Source organism: Pararge aegeria, chromosome 11 (assembly GCF_905163445.1).
Source record: "Pararge aegeria chromosome 11, ilParAegt1.1, whole genome shotgun sequence".
Classification (NCBI taxonomy): Eukaryota; Metazoa; Arthropoda; class Insecta; order Lepidoptera; family Nymphalidae; genus Pararge; species Pararge aegeria.
The window spans coordinates 4,460,067-4,480,043 of record NC_053190.1 but is presented as its reverse complement, the minus strand read 5'-3'; the positions used below and the strand labels follow the sequence as shown (position 1 = coordinate 4,480,043).

At 37.3% G+C, this 19,977-nt stretch overlaps 1 protein-coding gene across 1 annotated transcript; it reads left to right on the top strand.

Annotated features, from left to right (window-relative positions):
* The first annotated feature begins 10,833 nt into the window (after nucleotides 1-10,833).
* On the top strand, nucleotides 10,834-19,065 carry LOC120627557 (androgen-dependent TFPI-regulating protein-like). The gene is made up of 4 exons (XM_039895561.1): nucleotides 10,834-11,007; nucleotides 16,712-16,852; nucleotides 17,966-18,186; nucleotides 18,842-19,065. The coding sequence occupies exons 1-4, from the start codon at nucleotides 10,834-10,836 to the stop codon at nucleotides 19,020-19,022; spliced, it is 717 nt and encodes a 238-aa protein (XP_039751495.1). The 3' UTR covers nucleotides 19,023-19,065.
* Nucleotides 19,066-19,977: the final 912 nt, after the last annotated feature.

The window sequence follows — 19,977 nt, the reverse complement described above, 5'->3', positions numbered from 1 at the left end:
GACACGACCATTATTCTTATAGCAACATACAAAAATAACAATGAAGAGAGAAAATTAATAAATACTTAAAACAATAATAAAATCGGTAAGCAGTGATAGCCCAGTGGGTAGGAGCTCGACTTAACTTTCGAGGCGCCGAGTTCGAATCCCAGCACGCACCTTTAACTTTTCTAATTTATGTGCGTGTGGCCAGCGTGGTGGACTACGGCCTTAACCCTTTCTCATTGTGGGGGAGACCCGTGCCCTGTAGTGGGTCGATAATGGGTTGATATGATGATAATGTGGTCAATACGTCCTAAGTTTTGTGTTACAGCACCATGGCAGTACTTATCTTTTCTTTTTTTCGCATGGTGGAAAAGCTTCATTGCTACCTCCGACCCGGAGATTGCTATCTATTCCATATAGACAGACAGGACGGGGGTAATGGTAAAACTAAAAAACCACCACGGCATGTCCCTCTTGTTGGCTATGTTAGACGCCCGGGGAACCCGAAGGCAGTACTTACCTGCTAAGGAATGCTGCAAAGCTGAAGACATTGCTTCTTGCCTTTCAAGATTATAGGTGAATTCAAATTCAAATTCGAAATTCATTTATTTCAAGTAGGCCTAATTAATAAGCACTTTTGAAACGTCAAGTCTGTTTGTAGTGACTCTACCACCGGTTCGGAAGGCAGGTGAGCGGGAATTAGCCTATACGCAAGGACTGTGAGATGGTGATAACAAAAAAAACCCTAGCTAAGTTTGCTGTGGGCTATTCTTAGACCAGGGCGTGTCTGGAACCCTCGTAGCTTGCATTTTAAGTTATCGAATGCAGTTATCACCACCACCTAACATTAGTGGTAACATGTTAAATGTATTCAAATTCAAATTCGAAATTCATTTATTCAAGTAGGCCTAATTAATAAGCACTTTTGAAACGTCAAGTCTGTTTGTAGTGACTCTACCACCGGTTCGGAAGGCAGGTGAGCGGGAATTAGCCTATACGCAAGGACTGTGAGATGGTGATAACAAAAAAAACCCTAGCTAAGTTTGCTGTGGGCTCTTCTTAGACCAGGGCGTGTCTGGAACCCTCGTAGCTTGCATTTTAAGTTATCGAATGCAGTTATCACCACCACCTAACATTAGTGGTAACATGTTAAATGTATGAACGCTACATAAGCGCCTGTGCGTGTGAAAAAAAATGTTTTATACATGTAGAACTTCTACATGATAACTTTTTTTTTAATATTTGAATTTGGAGTTTTTTTCCTATAACATTTCTTGCCCTTTTAAATACTACGAAGTCGTTGATAAGATTGCATTTTGTTGAAGTATAGTTGTTTTTATGTTTTTATTCAGTGCGTTCGCTTTAACACAGCTGACGTAAATCGTTAAGTTGAAATGTCATTAGATAAGAGGGTCAATGAGACTTCACGGCGTCGTTCGCATGCCGCCTTGCTTTATGCACAAATGCCTATTTGAAACATTACTCTATAATCACAATCAATCTATGCCCGGCTCGTCCGGGGAAGTAGGATCGCCATGCTCTTCCATCATGTTTATCTGATGAGTGGCTTCGGCCGTCGCTAGTTACAACCTTAGCGGCAAGGATGTGCAGCTAAGCGATTAAGCGTTCCGGTATGATTTCGCGTAGAAATAACGTAGGATTAATATAACTGCCATGCCAACAGGCCAGCCCGTTACAGCCTTAGACTGCTTCATCACTTATCAGCTGGTGAGATTCGTAAAAAGCTAACATAAGGATCTATAAAATAGGTCCAAGAGAGTCATTGAGAGTTGTTAAGATAATGACAGTTTTTAGTCAATACAAATTTGAAAATGTAATGTAACATGCTCACAAAAATACATTTTAAGAGAAAATGTGTCTGCAATCATTTTAACATAAAACACATACATAAAATAAGTAAATCATTTAAAGGAAATTGTATACAATTTTACAATAAACTACCAGTTGATATCTTGGAGATGTCTCTTAAAAAATTCAAAGTTTGTATTAAACGTAAGCTTATAGAAAAGTCCTATCTGTCAACGATAAAAATTCTGGTGTAAATTATTGCTCTTACCAGGCGGTGGATGGTGATAACGAAAAAAAACAACCGGCTAAGTTTTCTGTGAGCATCTTCTTAGACCAGGGCGCGTTTGGAACCCTCGTAGCTTTAGTTTTAAGTAGACGAATTTAGTTATCGCCATCTTCATCACTCAGCATCAAAAGTGCCATCTATGTGCCTAGTTGAATAAAGAAATATTTGACTTTGACTTACGTGTAAAAATAAATGCTTCGAAATATCGACCATCAAGTGGCATAGCTGTGGTCCGATGCCTTGGACTCATGGCGACATTTTTCGGGGCGTGTTCCTTGCATGCCCTGCGCTTTGCTCTGCTTCAACGGTTTTCCACTTATCACCAGGAGAACCTCTGCTTGGTCCGGCAATTGTTACCAATTAACAATATAAAAACAGTAACGCATAAACTTAAGTTCTCAATACACTCGATTATTTATCCGTCACGAGAGACATCGCAAAATGCGGATGGCACGTGTATGTCCTTACCTTTTCTGAGATCGCCACGCTGCATGTTTCTTCTTCGAGTTGAGTGACCCTTGAGCTGGAGATTACCTTGGCCAAAGTGTTAGTTTGGCCATGTAAATAGTTAGGGGCAAATAAATGGCAATGCTGCCAGCATCTTAGGCACTATGTTTCGCTGCGGTGGTCCGAAGACTTTTAGATTTTATATATTTTTATTTTAGTATAGTAACCAAAAAAAAGTAACTATTCCTGTAGCATAGTAAAAAGTTAAACTAAAGATGTTTAGGTAATCCCTATCCCTATCCCTACTAATATTATAAATGTCAATGTAAGTTTGTTTGTTTCGCTTTCACAAAAAAACGACTTAACCGATCCTCATGTAACTTTGTACACATATTCTTGGAAGTTATAGAAGTAATATAGGATACTTTTTATCCCAACATTCAGCTCGGTTCCTTTGGGAGAGGGGATGAGTGTTTGACGATTTTACACCATAACTTCGACAAAGTCTGTAACCGATTTAAATAATTATTTTTGTACTATAGAGGTTATAATATATGTTTCATTTTCCCAAACTGTGGTTGGAGATAGAGGACAGAACTCCTCAGCGGACAGCAGCAAACCCCTCATTTAAGGCTTAGCGATACTGAATACTTTAATTTTTTTTTAGATCTTCAACAAAATTTAATTCCACATAAAGAAACAAAATCAAACGCAGACGAAGTCGCGGGCAACAGCTCATATTTCAATACAGTTAAAAATTATTTTCCTAATAGAAAATTATATTCACTTCAATTGTATTTATATTTTTGGATTTTTCTATTTTTTAGTGTTTTTATGGATTGGAAGAGGCCTGATCGTTACGGGCCTTGAGGCATAGTTTTTGCCGGTAAGGTGGTAGCTAGCCCCTTCAGCCCCAGCCTCCCTAGACCAGACCAGACCGGAAAAATTGTGAAATAAAAAAATCGAAAATTGTCTGTTTGATCCCGGGACCACCCACAACGCTCACCGCTGCGCTATCTCAGATATTACGCATATTATATCAGATATATTTTCCTTTCAGCCCGACGTCTTAATTCAAAGACATTTACTAGCCATAGTATATGTATAATAGTATGTCAATACTTTAGCCATAATAAGGCGAGATAGAGATTAAATTAATTAAAATTCTTCTATGAACTGAGATAAAAGCTTTCATTACATAATATTAAATAAATTGATAACCGATTGACGTACAAAATCACGAGAACAAATATCGGTCAATGCATGATATTTAATATACCTATATATTATATAGTAATATATAAAGCTTAAATGTTCGTTTGTTGGTTTACTTGAACGTGGTGCGTGACAGCTTTTCGGACTAACGTGTCGATCCTGGAGGAACTAAAAGTCAAAGAGAGGTTATCGTCGACTGTGCAGATACGAATCTTCAAGTTCTTTGGACACATAACTAGGAATAAACACTCCATGGAACGACTTGTTGTCCAGGGGAAAGTGGAAGGCAAACGGTCTAGCGGTCGATCACCCACGCGTTGGACAGACGTAATTAAAGCTACAACACAAACCTGCTTAGTCCAATGTGCCAGAAACGCTGAAGATCGTAACAAGTGGAGGCGCATCGCGGGGGCTGCTGTAGCCAAAGAAAATGTATCATCGTCAACTCTGTCAAGAGTGAACGACTAAGGAGGAGGAGGATATTGATATAGTGTACTATAATGATACTCTGCGAATATTGCGTGTACTATACATTGAGTATTGCTGTCCAAGAGCGCATTGAATGACGACAACGGACGCGGTATAGGTGCCATGCGTCGTGCAACAGTGTCTTTCAAGGTTGACTTATACGCGGACGAAGTCGCGAGGGACCGCTAGTATGTAACATAATATACACGAGCGCTATGATCAAATGTGATCTTCATATCATATGTAAACAAACATCTACAGTATAAATAAATAGGTACCTATAGACCATCTCAATGAGGGGAGATAGCAGTCAAGGCCTTGACATGGGTTTTAGTGAAATAAAAACAAAGCCCAGGACTCTAACCTATATATATTATAATATCTATATATGATTATTATGATATTTAGGGCGATTTGGGAATTTGTAATTTTTGAATTTTCTCCGGTCTGGTCTGGTAGGAAGCTTCGCTGCACAGAATTAAGAACACACAGAAACCGTATACACGACTTATATTGAAGCATCAATAACCGATCCACTTTATATTAGTAGCGTTTCTCGAACAAACTTCATACCATTTAGCAGTTGACAGTAATCATTTTACCTCCAATGTTCCTAAATGTTTACAATAAAATGTGAAAAAGTTTGTTAGCTAATAACATTCCGCGGCGAGAAAACAGACGTACGCGGGGTGTTTTCACTGTTTTTTGACTCAACACACGTCATGCAATAATGGCTGTGAGTGTATTATGAAATTTGTTAATTCTATGCCCGGCACGCGCCTTTAAATTTTCGGTGCTTTGTCCGTTTTTAATTCAAGCAATTGAAAGATCGATTGCTTTAACGGTAAAGGATATAATTGTGAGGAAACCTATCTGAGAGGAGAACGGCGTCCTTAAGTGGGCGGTAATGTATTGATAATGATTATTATGATACTCGTAGTTCGATCACTGAGTAAGATTAGCCATATAACGTCCGACGAAACTGTCTAGACAGAGCAATGGTGGGGAAGTGTGGGGCGAGAGAAGGACCTTCTTGGGTCTAAATATTACCTAAGGGATCTACATAGAATGCAATAGAATATGTTTATTTAATAGAAAAACACAAAGAAACATATACAGAGTAGTTCATAATCTAATACTTAATTATTTATATATATATATAAAAGAGAAAGCGTGTGGGTATGTTCCGTATAGGCCCCGAAACGGCTGGACCGATTTCAATGAAACTTTCAGGGAATCTCCGGATTGACCTGGCGAGTAATCCTGTAAAGTTTGGTGACGATCGGAGCACTCCTATTTTTGAACTGTCAAACTGTCAAATACAGCTTTTATTTACTATGATGATATTCTATTGTTGGGTGTACATGGGTGTAGATAATGATCTTCACCCGCTCGAGAAGAGAATAGAAGAGAATGAATACGGAGACAAATAAATGATTTAATATATTATGAGACTTCAATTAAAAATTTTATGATGTAAGTTTATTGTTTAAATAAAATTCAGCAAAATCTAGCCCGGCGAAGCGGGCTGGGTACGCTAGTACCTAATAGATTTAAGTCTCAGATGTGTCGCGACCATGAAAAGGTTCTGACTCAGCGGGATGAAGCGGATAAATGTACCCACAACGCTGTTATTCTGTCACCGCCATCTTGAAGGATGGTTCTTCAAAATGACAAAAAAAAAACAAAGAGAAAATTACCCTCTTTCCCCTTTATAACTATTACTTATTCGTAACCAGCTACGAAATAAGAAAAACACTTAGTCTTTTCGTAACTGGTTATTATAATTAAGAATATTTGATCGGGGTTCGCAACTCTCTCGTAGCCAGAAAATTGTATGTTCTAGATTCTTCGCTGTTAAAAAATAAATAAAATATGACATTATTTGGTATCTACATATATAAAAGAAAATTGTGTTAGTTACACCATTAATAACTCAAGAACGGCTGGACCAATTTTTATGATATTTGATTTTTTGGATTTCTCTTAGACCGGAATAGGATAATAAGTATTAAAATATATCCGCGGTACGAAGTTCGCCGAGACAGCTAGTAGAAAATAAAATATAGCCATAAGCACAGTTGCTACGCCGCGCTGTCTATACGGTGCAAGCATTAACCTTTCCTTACTGGCCTTAAATACGAGTAATAAGGGACATTCTCATTCTGAGAGGGGACCCCGAAGGTCCGTTATAATATATAATAATAATAATAACAATAATAAACTTTATTCAGCTTCCACAAATAAGTAAACTAATGAAAACTAATTACTAATTACATTAAAACTAAATATACACTATTTTACAAACTAAATGCCTTATCGAAAGGTGCTTCAGCTGAAAAGGCTGCTACCTCAGCATGTTGCTGCAGTATTTGACAACTGCAGCGCTGATTTTCAGGTATAGCCTTATATCTCGTAGTCGCGTTAATAGAACATGCTGGGCAGTATGTGTACTGAAGATGGAAATCTATGTTATACAACGTGTAACAGAATAACAAAATAATATTGAAGGATGCAATATTTCACAACAAATCACCTGGAAAAATTATAAAATCAAAAGAAGCATATTTATTTTTCCGTACAAACGAATTCAAAACATTCTAAGTTTACTTATGACAACCCAATTGAAGATAAAAGACCGATACGCGCATAGTACCTACGCTACGCGACGCGTATATAGTAACGTGACGGGAGACATACGATTTTAATTTTGCATGTGATGCTAGGCTATATCTGTATGGTTTACTCAAAACTATTAGGTTTTCGGTGTTACAAATAAGTCTCAAAGATAGTACGTAATTAACCTCTGAAGCCTGTGAAGTATTCTTTCGGTTTTCATTTACACAGTAGGCATACATATAGCTACTGAGTACTGGAAAGTGTGCGGTGACGATGTAGTGACTTCCTATGTTCACTCAAAAGGTGCGAACGCGCCTAAAAGTTATCACTCCAAAAAGTTTCTGTTAGTCTGCAGCAAAGAAATACCGCCCAGCCATACTTAATTATTAATTATTATACCACTATAACAACTAAATTGGAATTATAATAAATTCTTTATTAATTGTTCTCCTTCTACTCGCTATAAAAATCTATGTGACAACCATCTCGATCGCGTTAACGTAATGTTGACTCAATTTACTTCTCCTAATGTCAAAATTTGTAACTCGCACTCGCATCATATTTAAATCAACCAATCACGTACGCTAACGTTCTCACTTTCGAATGCTACTCGGTGATTTATAGTCGGTACCGAGGACGTAAAAAACTCACTCACTTGCCACTCACCAATGGCGCTCTTTCAACGCCATACAAATCATAGTACTACACTAACACTAACTTTTTCATTAAAAATCTCGCACTCAGCACACTGTTGTGGCGTCGCTACAAGAGATCAGAATACAGCTATTGTCAGTTGTCACCAACCTCCTTGTCACCCAGGTGTCGTACAAGGCGACTGTAAGGAAATATTTCGGTGCTACGATTTTTTACTGCGATCATCAACACGTTTGGCCAGCGTTGTGATTATGGGCGAATCCCATTGGGAATGGCCTTCAGTCTGTACTTGGCTTTTATAGCCTATTGCGAAAGGTAGAGTCATTTGTAGTAAGCTTTTATAGTATGATTCCAAAGGTAATTTTGGCCTAACAATGTGTTAAAACACATTTTTAAAATAATTGTTACTATAAGATTGATGAACTACTTAACAACATGTATTATTGGAAATAGAAACATTCTAAAGATTGTAAACTGTACAATGATGTTGAAAAAGAGAGAGAGAGAGAGAGAGTTTCATAGCGGCTCTTCTCGGTGGAATCGGCCTTTCGATCCGGTGGTAGAGTCATTACAAACAGACTGACTTGTCGTTACAAAAGTACTTAAAATAAATGAATTTAGAATTTTTCAAATTTTGATAGTCTACTTGGATAGAGGGGCGCTCACAGGTCAGGATATCTCAGTTCCTCAATTAGTCTTTATCCGGAACTTATCAAGAGTGTCTAATAAATACCTATTCATACCTATTTGATCAAAGAAAGTTTTTGTACTTTGACTTTTATTTACGTATTAATACCCACGTCATTATTTCATTAATCATTATAATGACTCCGCCTGGAGACGGAGTGACCGATCTAACCAGTTTCAGTCAGATCAACCTGGATCCTTATCATCTTGGTATTCTGTTTACATTAAGCCAAGGATTTGAAGTCGTAAGTAGATATTAATGTCATGGACATACTTATGATGCAACGTGCTAGACCACTCACGCGTGTTAAGTCGAATTTAATTTAACTAGGCATTTATTTGTAGCAAGCAGGAGATTGTATTGAATTTATTGAGAGACGTTTGCTATTGCCAGACGGGTCCTACGAGTATATAAGGACCATTCTACTATACCCATTCCCCTTGATTGGGAAACAGGTTTTACTGGTCTCCCAACCATGGGGAACCTAACAATATCTCCTATAATAATAATAATAATAATAAAACACACCACACGCTACATTTACTCGGTTAAGGCCCGTAAATGCAGTGAAAACCAGCCAAGAGCTGAGAAATACAAACACTTCCAAAATAATAATAATAATAATAATCTTTATTGAAAGGTATAAACCCAGTTATTAGAATATGAAAAGATAAATTAAATAACAAAATAATAATAATAAGTAACAGTATTGCAATATAAAAATATTGCAAACTCACGTCCGTCATATATAGAGAGGTTTGTTAGGTCTTCTTTACTTATTCTAATTTCTATCTTACCAGCGAGTACACGCGGCACTCAGTTATGAAGTGTAAGCTGGTATCCATCTCACAACATTGCGAACATGATGGAACCTCTATATCTCCTATAGAGGAGAGGTTCCACGTTTCGTACGTGCGATGCACTTGAGGAAACCTACATGTCTGAGTGTTCAGGCGTTTGAATCCGCACTTGGCCAGCCTGGTGGACTACGGCCCTTAAAGCTGAGAGTTGGGTCTGCGCTCTAAACTCCAACCTTTATAAATCAGGTGGCCCATTCCCAACTGTGGGACATGAATGGGCTGTTGACTATGATATAACCTATTTGCAGTTAATTTTTTTTATGTTAGTATGCCTGACAGGACTACGTATTGACCAAGTTCCATTGTTTTTCCGATACGGTCATCTTACATAAAAAACGACACTTGTCCGATGAACGTTAACTTATTTTCGAAACTGACCAAACTGATTTGGACCCTTGCGTTTCGTTCCCAAGAGCTATACGCCTATTTAGCTAAACTACTAAGCCCTAGCAAGTATCAATACAAAAATACAATAGCTCCATCTTTTGGCGTACCATGCCAACGCATAAACAATATTTTTCACACCACTCGCTCGACAATGCCTTACCTCTTAATCCTAGTATTGAAAAGTCAAGTACGTCAATAATATATCCTAAAGCGAGTAACGTTGTTTAATTCATAAAAGCTGGGACTCCAGTAGTCGCTTGGGGCTTTTATGATTTGAATAAGGAACATCGCGCACGGCGTGCCTCAATAAAATCTGTTCATTCTAATATTACTATCTCGCTCTCGACGGCGCCTCTGTCACTTACCAGAGCCTGCGAAGCGAGAACCATAGAGTAATGATTGTAAAAAAAAACCCTCCAGCACTTAATTTTATTGCCTCAAGTGAGTAAAAGCCAACTCAGCGTAACAGCGTAAAAGCATTTTGTGTGGCCTTGAAACCCTCGCTGCACTCAGGACTCTAGAAGTTACAACCTCGCTACGCTCGGGAGTTACTCTAAAATCCCTCGTTTGTTTGGGATTTATCCCGGCGCCCGTAACGTAAGACATTGCTTTTCCCCTGGTTAATGCTTTACATAGTAGGTATAGTACCTACATAGCAGGTTATTTTTGATTCTGTTTTTTTTAATTCCACTGGAAGGATTCTTGTAGAAACCCAATAGGGCTAGACAGTGCTTTTACTTACTGCCTGTAAGATCTACAGTAATCTTCAATAGCAAAACGACGAGAGACAACAGTAATCTTTAATAGCAAAGTTTGCATTATGTTTAAGTAGTTTAGAAAAGAAACAGGAGCGAGCATAGAATAAACTCTTCAGCTTATTATTTTAGCTAACGGCTAACCTCATTTGGCTAACTTTATTGAGAACTCCAGTCATGCAGGTTTCCACACGATGTTTTCCTTCACCGTTCCATCTTTTTCTTCAGCAAGTGATATTATAATTGTTTAAAATGCACATAACAGTGAAGTTAGAGGTACGTGCTGGGATTCGAACTCGGCCCACTGAAAGTTAAACCGGAGTCCTAACACTTAGGCTAGGTAAGAGTTTGTTGTTATTTTGTTTTTTGTGCAAGTATGAATTTTATGCTGCTAGCATTAATGTACAAATAATAGTACCTATAAATTAAACATTTTGTTATCTAAAGCGAATCAGATAATAATTTTTTTGCTCTAGTCCATTATCCTCATTAACTAAAATAGGAACGTATCGCCTATCTCAACAAACTAGCCGCACAAAGCTTCAAGGAACATTTGTGGCCATTATACTTGCGCACTTTATCCGCAACGGTACCTACATTGAGAGTTTTACATTGTACAGGCTGGAGTGTTATATTGCTTGAAGAGCTGTCAATATTATGATGAGGAGCAGTCATTTATTGTTAAACGTTCGGTTGTGTATCTATAGTGTTGCATTTTTGCATTTGTTGTTCGCGGCGATTATGATTCTCCCAATTGACATGTCGCAGGACGAAGATCCCAGAGTTAGTGTCTACATCCGTGTGAGATGGAAATTGCTTACTTGCTGGTTTAACGTAAGTTTTCATACCAAATATTTTATTAGCCTACGTTGTTCGGATGTCAGATATATTATGCAGCTTGACTCGGGGACAAGTAAGCTACGTTACTGATAAGGAACGTGTATGGCACTGTATGTTGTTCCCTCGGTTTCATATATGTTCAATAATTATGAGACGTAAACTCCTCTCCCACACTTACGAAATCCTCGATCGATTAGAGAGTGGGTCACAGGTGAAATTACTTCTTAGATTTATTACGCATTTAAATTTTCTCATTATCTCCTGAATGCATGAAAATAGCATTGTTCATGCTCAAGCCGGAAGCAATTCTCTTTGCCATGGAGGATGGTAACTTGCCTACGTTCGGCGTAGTCTAGTTACCACTGAAAAAGACTACCATCCTACTGAAAAAGACGTGCCGCAAAGCGATTTAGCGTTCCTGTACGGTGTCGTGTAGAAACCGATTAGGGATAACTGGTCTGCCATACTCCTTAACGGATCAGCCCCTTTTACCACCTTAGACTGCATCATCGCCTCCACCAAGTGAAATTGCAGACAAAGGCGAAACTGTAGTGGAATAACGATTTTTTATTCGCACTTACGAAAGAAAATATTAAAAACTTTCGTGATGTTATTCACAAAGATTTGCAGTTGTTTATGTTTTATGTTTTGAATTTTTAACCCCCGAAAAATTATGGGGTGTTATAAATTTAACATGTGTTTGTGTGTGTGCGTGTGTGTGTCTGTGGCATCGTGGCTGCTGAACGCATTAATCGATATTGATTTTGTTTTTTTTTTGTTTGAAAGGTGAATTAGTGTACTTACTTACCCTCAGTATCAAATGAAAGGGCTCGACTAGTAGAATACTATACACTATACGAAAGTTAAAATCAAAGATGACCACAAAATGGCGAATTACATATTCGCCATTTTGTGAATAATAGAATACAAATAAATAAAAAAAATAAAATGATTTATAAGAATTGTAGAATAGTAAGATAATGTTTATTATATTAAATACTAAGTATATAAGAATCGGGGGTTTTTATTTTTTTGTTACTGTTTATATGTTTTGAATTTTATCTTGTTAGTTAGTTTGTTGACAGCGATTGTTTGTTTTCTAGAGACCCGACTGATTATTTGCTGACCTTCGATAGTAGACAATTTATTCGAATATCTAAAACATTAAACGGAATTTGAACTGAAATTCACTATGTGTGGTCTCACACTACCTTATTCTTATTTAAAATGTTAAATTAAATAATGCAATGGGTCTGTCCAGCTGTTAGCGTGGAGTTAACGTCCTTTTATAGGTTTTGTAGGATTATGCAAAGTCAAGTTTACTTACATCGTTACAGTTAAAGTAAACAGTTATGTCTTAAACGTTAAAACAATGATTATACCTAATCTAATTAATTGAGTGAGTATCGGGGCCTACTATCGTTTGTAGCATTATTTCAAAATTGTTTTGTTCCGCAATAAGTATACTAATGTTTAAGACTTCAAGGTTTTTTTTCCACTACTGCTGCACCGGCAGTCTAAGAAGGTAAGGGGCTAAACTGCTAGTAGTTATATTACAACCATACTTCTACTTTCCTACGCGACATCGTACCGGAACACTGAATCGCTAGGCGGCAAGTTATTGTCGGTAGGGTCGTAATTAGCCACGGCCGGAGCCTACCAACAGACCAGGCCAGACCAATTTCAGAAATGATAAACTCCCAAATTGTCCCCATCAGGATCGAACCCGGGAACTCCACGAATAAATCCACAGCTTTAACCACTGCGCTAGGGAGGTCGTTAAAACGGCTTGTGTATCCGCCATACACTAGCCGTACAACAACAAACAATATTAAGGTCTATGGTAGTATTTTTTTTCATATCAATCAAACAGTTAATATTTTTCCTTGGTAAACATTGAACATTGTTTAAGTAACCTCTGTCCGTTTGTCCACACATATGAGAGAGGGCCTTAAATAACTTAAATCCACGGTCGCAAAAATATTACAAATAAAAAAATGTTAACAAAGGGCTAAATGAAGTTTGAAGCGAATTACGTTTTTCGATAAATATTCAAAGTTGTTTAGATAACCTTTGTGGTATCCGTAGAATTGTGTATTTATCGCACGATTATCTGAAGAATGTAAACCTGTCTTAGCTGTGTACGGAGTGTAAAATATAAATATATTAGTATAGTTATTATGTTATGATTATAATGATATGGCTCATCATCATCACAATAGCGCATTAGTGACTCAGATCTTTAAAAGAAATAAAAAAAAAAACATCAAAACTATCAACCTATTACCTTTCTACTTAAAGTGGGTCTCTTCTCAGAAAGAGAACTATATTTAGGGTAAGAGAAACCCCATATTCATATATTGACGGCCGATTGGCGCAGTTTGTTTTCTGAGCCCAAGGCCGTGGGTTCGATTCCCACTACTGGAAAATGAACTTTTGCCAGTGTCTGGGTGTTTATATGTATTTTCTAAGTATTTATGTATATAATTCATAAAAATATTCGTCATCTTAGTACCCATAACACAAGCTACGCTTACTTTGGGGCTAGATGGCGATGTGTGTATTGTCGTAGTATATTTATTATTGTTGTATATGTTAAAAAAAATATCTTACAACGTTTAATCGTTTTAGTATCTCTAATTACAACATGACACATTATAAACTCAAACATCAATCTATCTGAACTTAACGCACACTGTTAATTAACTACAAAGAGATAACTTCTTCAATCTTCCCTTGACACTTCTGTCTGGACTCCTCTGTTCCTCTATTTTTCCCGCCATTTAATATGACCTTTTTTGATCTGGGTTCTTGGCATTTTGAATTTCTACTCCAACATATACCGACCACAGATTATGCATAATTTTGACCGACGAAGATACCTTCTAATCTTTAACCAAATGTACATACAAAGGCAGATTTGCTAACAAGTGTATGTTTCGTTTGAATCGTTATGTTTGTCATATAATAATGAGTTTATAAGTTTTATTCATTTTAATGTATTTTGATAAGTTTATTTTAATTGTAATGGAAGAGCGAAGTCTTCTGTGTCAGAGGGCTGCAGCGATATATTGATACCACTTTGTTTCTTACCAAAATAAACTATTTTAATTTTTTTTTATAAGTAAGACTGTAAGTACTTACTCAAAATACGAAAAAGTGTAGACATCAAAATGTGATCACAAATAAAAGTTATTTGAGATTGTCGTTATTTGGCGCCCATTTCCCCGTCCTAGATTCCAAGGTGATGGATTAAAATACAAATCTACTTGACTGGAATTTTAGTTGCCTTTTTTTATTGATCAACGCAAGAGGAAAACAAGTAACTTCAGCTATATAACCCCCCCTCGTCTCAAACCGACCGGGTGTATGTGACGAGGAATAATAAATATTTAATTTAAATTTTTTAAATTGCAATCCCAAAACCAGCACTCAGCGTAAATACAGCACAGTAAGTTCATGATTACAAACTATATATAGATGACATCCAAATCATTATCCCACGTAACATTCTCACTGATAAAGGTATTTTAAAATAATATTACTCAAAATAACATTTTTAAAATCAAAAGTATTTTTAATCTTGACAAATATATTAACTTCAAGTTTATTAATCTGTAATCATACCCCTGCCCAATTCCTTTTTTTTTACGACAATACACACCGCCATTAGCCCCAAAGTATGCGTAGCTAGTGTTATGGGTACTAAGCAGTGGCGTGCACTTCATAGATGCACAAATGCACTGCATACCCTAAAATTGATATATAACTCGTATAAAGGAGGATTTTTGCTGTTTTATGCAATTTTCCTGCTGTATGCATACCCTGGTAAGAAACCCAGTGCACGCCACTGGTACTAAGGTGATTGATGAATATTTTTATTAATATTTTTATAGTATACAAAAATACTTATAAAATACATATAAACACCCAGACACTGAAAAGCATTCTTGTTCATCACACAAACATTTTCCAGTTATGGGAATCGAACCCACGGCCATGGACTCAGAAAGCAGATTCGCTACCCACTGCGCCAATCGGCCGTTAAGTTAGAAGTAAGTGTGGGAGATGCAACTTGGTAGCCCGAAATGCAGGCTGAACAACCAGGCTATCCGGTATAGGTAGGTACTTCTACCTACCTAGTTATGGTCACCTTATAGGGAACCAAACAGCCAAATTCTAACCATGGCCATAAATTTATACTGCCGGGGACTAGACGTCCGAGGTCAAACGTATGTCGCAGATACTTTACACTAATCCTTATGAGAAAAATAGCTGCGCAGTCACGTAAGTTTGACAATTGTATGGAGTAACGCAATGAATGTTAATTTAAGTGCCTCATTTAAGTATCTAGAATAGCACATTAAGATCGGGTCGCATTGAGTTTTATATATAGCGCCCAATTAAAATGTGTGCACTGTGCATGACAGTTACAGGCGGGTTGTACGCGGTTCGTATGACTACTATTCTTGTATATTATCATCCTATTAACACCCCACTACTGGGTGCAATGGAGATAATAAACGTTTTTGCATTTTAAACTATTATTAAATTCAAGAGCTATTTCAACCTAACTTGGCATAGTAAACAAGGAAAAGCACTGATGAAAAGTCTTGTAAAAGGCAAATAGGACTCGTGTACGCAGAACCTTTAGAAATTAAAAATGCCCAAATTGTTCTGCCGGTATTTGAACCTGGGACCTCCATCTTAAAACCACAGCGCTCACCATGCAGGCCGAGTGCGTTGATTCGTCCTCGCCTTAATTGGCCCCATTTAAATTTGATGAGATCTTATGAAGATCTCTAGAGATGGAACTATAATAACGTACAACTGCAAATATCTGGCAACAAAAATATAGTCAGTCAGTATGGATGTATGATGTTAAAAGTAACAACATTTCCCTCCACCACGCTGGTCAAGCGAGGATTGGTAGACTGACTACACACGCCTTTGAGAACGTTATGAAGAACCTTTAGACATGTTTTCACGATGTTTTCCTTCGCTGTTAAAGCAAGTGATTTTTAAAATGTTTATATATACAACGTGTTAATGAAAGCCGAAATAATACTTCACAGGCTTTAGAGGTACATTATGTACTGTATCTGAGAATTGTCTGTAAAACCAAAAACCTAATAGTTTTTGAGTAAACAACTGCTATAGTTTTTACTAAAAGAAATCAGATATGATCACATGCAAAATTAAAAAACAAGTGACTCCCTCATTTTATCAGGTACGCGTCGCGTAGCGTAGGTACTATGCACGTGCCGGTTTTTTATCTTCAATACGGTTGTCATAAGTAAACACTTTGACGAAACAAAATGTTTTGAATTCGTTGGGCTTGAAAAATATGCTTTCTTTGATTTAATATTTTTAAAGGTTGATTCCTTATTAAATATACCTAAGCATCCTTCCATCATGATAAGGGCCTTAGTCCACCACGCTGGCCCAGTGCGGATTGGTGGACTCCACACACCTTTGAGTAGAAATCTCAGGCATGCAGTTATCCTCACGATGTTTTCCTTCACCGTTGAAGCAAGTGATATTTTAATTGCTTTAAACGCACATAACTTAGAAAAGTTATAGGTGCGTGCTGGGATTCGAACTCAGTCCCACGAAAGTAAAGTCGAACTCCTGTCCACTGTCATCTAATCTTCGCGATGATTATTATTACTTACTAGGAAATGTTTCCATTTTCCAGTTGTTATCAATCGCCTACCAGCCGATCGCGCTGTACTGCGATTGGAAAGAGAAACGCGGCGAGTGGGATCACGTCAATGTGAAAAAATGGAGGAAAATACGCGATTATATGATGACCAGCATTTTATTTCCAACTACAATGGTAAGATTCTTAAACTATAGAGTAGATGAGCTCTATGTTTCTAAACTTATAAATTTTTAATTTTGAAAAGTAGATCGGAACTGGTAGTTAGTTTCCTACTAGATGGCGCTACAGTCGCTATAAGACTGATATAATGTAGAGTCGTAGCTTAGTGGTCAAAGCGCTCAGGCTGCGATAGCCAGAGAGTCGCTGGTTCAGATCCTGTCGGTTGCAAACAATTTTCTATGAATTAGAAATTTATAAAATTGATATTTCCTTCAAGCGTCAGTAAAAACACTATAAAAATTATACTATTAAAAAATATCTATGTTTTTAGTTTATCCGCTAAATTCATTTACTTTAGAGCCATGACATTCATGGGTCACGACGTATCCACTCGCAAAATTTATATAGAGGCGCCAATACCTTTTAATTCTCTTATTAAAGTTAGCACTTATTTAATTACTGAATGATCAACGAGTGTTAGGTGGATACGGGCCTCCTTTCTGATACAATATAGGGAATTAGTTCCATCGTTGATTTAATATGTGCTTTTACTTATAACATGTTAGTGATACAGCGGACTGCTTAATGTGCCCGGCGAGGCAAGGGGTGAAGTAAGTAAATCCGCACTGGATTTACTTACTTCAGCAATTTCTTAACAGAGAAACCCAACATGCTCAACTGCAACCACTATCTACTAGACTAACAAGGCTATAATTAGTATATACATAACCTAACCTAACTGCCGCTAACTATAATTGGCGCAGTCGGTAGGATTAAAATCCAAGTTATACTCAAATCCTATTTCAAAGAAAGAGATCCTGATTATAGTTCGATTGATGATAGAAGATTTATAAATCCAGGTGACTTCTTCTTGATAGTATGTAACTAACTCTCTCCAAAAAAATAGTTGACCTGAGCCCAGTGGCGTGCATAGAGGGTATGCACAGGGTATGCAGATGATATAAAATGAAGAAAGTCTCCAGTACGATTTATTAAGTAACTAAACTTTAATATACCTCGTACTGGAGATTATGCATACCCTCTATGCACGCCACAGCCTATGCCAGTTATAGCCTCGTTGATGACAGATGATTCATAAATCCGCCTATAAGGACTTGTTTGTTTCAGTATAGTGACTTCTTCTTTTGGCGCATGTGGTTCAAGAATCCAGCCTTGATAGCACCGGTAGCTATTTTCAAATATCTACCATCATGGGCACAACATTCCCTGCATACTGTCTCCGGTGTTATGGTGATGCTCGACATACTGACTTTACCTCGAAAGAGACCTAAAAGTATATTACCTGGTCTTATGGGGTTGGTTGGATTTTGCTGTTTATATTCTACAATGTAAGTAAAGTATTTCCATATTTGAAAGAAGGTACGGTTTGCTTTAGCGCCTGTACTTCCAATGAGTATACATATAAAGATAAAGTGGTCGTCACGGGACATCTGACTGATTTAAAACATCAAAACTTATATTAGAATTCTTACTAAAATTCTAACTTATATTATAAATGCGAAAGTGTCTTCTCTGTCTACGGTTTTTATTTGTCCTTCCTTCACACCGCAACTAAGCAACCGATCAAATATTTTTGACATAGAGTTATCTGCAAGAATTAATAGTAACATAGGATACTTTTATCACAATAGAACAAATAGTTTGCACGGGATTTGTAGTAACACGCGTGGATGAAGAACCTGGGCAACAACTAGTTTATAATATAAAGAAACGAATTGATTAAAACTTTAATATATCAATAAGAGTAACTTTTTTTTATTTATTAGTTTGTTATTACGCTGATTCTTTTACTATAAAGGATATATAGAATAAAATTACACAATCGGTAAACATAAAGTGGCGAACAGTGAGCGAGATAGCATAGAGAGCGTCATGCTTTTTTATTGTGACAGCGGACGGGTCCTTAAAGTCATTTCTAAATTCCGCTGTCTTGCTGCTCGCCTATGTTGTTTGAAATAAACCTGTCATTTCATTTGCTTGCAGTCTTGTAACAAGTTACTACAGCGGCGAAGTCGTGTACAGCTTCTTGGACATGTTCAGCCGGTCCCAACTATTCCTGCTTGGATTGCTGGCGTTCACTGAACATTTTTTCTTCTTCACCCTACAATGGTGCATTGTTGACTTAGTATGGGGCAAGACACAAACTGCCGAGAAAAAAGACTAATTATCATTATTATTATATAATTATTTAATAGGAAATGTATTACAAGCACCAATGACCATTTAAATAATAAGGTATATCCACAGTGCTAAGATTTTTTTGTTCGTGCCGCAACACTAAATCGCTTAGCGGCACGTCTTTGTCGGTAGGTGGTAACTAGCCACAATCAAAGCCTCCCAATCTGCCGCTGCCGGAAATCAAACCCGGGACCTCGTACTTAAATTCCCATCGCTAACCGTTGCACCAGAGAGGTCGTCATAAAAATTAAGATAAGGAATAATGCTCTGTTAAGTAAGTAGTCTCTAAGTTGGGTACGGACTGCGCGTTCCAGAGTACCTACGACTCCTACGAGTAGTCTGTTAACTTGTACAATGAAACGGGCAGTAGAGTATTTTTTTGATCTGCGTTTACGCATACGAACGCGTGATACTAAACTACGATTTATATGGTTCTGGAAGAGCGCCATCTAGTGATAGTACGGTTTTTAGTAGTACGATTTATATAGGAACTACATCTCGTTCCTATATAAATCGTAGTTAACCTTTACGCGATCGAATGAGTAATCATAGGTAGAAAATCTCACATGGCACTTACACGATTTGCGTGTAAGTACCAGTTACGCGAATGGCTGACGCCAGTCGGTTTTTGATCGCGCGTCAAAGCGACACTCATTTGGTAAAAGCCGACAGCGTTTTAACAGTGCAAAGACACTTTGAAATAAAACTGCATAAATAATAATAAATAAATATTAATAATAAATAAATATACTAAAACAATACACACATCGCCATCAAAGTAAGCGTAGCTTGTGTTATGGGTACTAAGATGACTGATGAATATTGTATTAATGATATATATAAATAAACACCCAGACACTGAAAAACATTCATGTTTATCATACAAACATTTTCCAGTTGTGGGAATCGAACCCATGGCCTCTGACTCAAAAGGCAGGGTC

Bases quoted from the DNA above. Each gene is read 5' to 3' on its own strand.
- LOC120627557 (XM_039895561.1), top strand. From the start codon at position 10,834: ATGAGGAGCAGTCATTTATTGTTAAACGTTCGGTTGTGTATCTATAGT. The intron at 11,008-16,711 runs GTAAGTTTTCAT...TCCATTTTCCAG, and splicing joins TGCTTACTTGCTGGTTTAAC to TTGTTATCAATCGCCTACCA. The intron at 16,853-17,965 runs GTAAGATTCTTA...TGTTTGTTTCAG, and splicing joins TTTTATTTCCAACTACAATG to TATAGTGACTTCTTCTTTTG.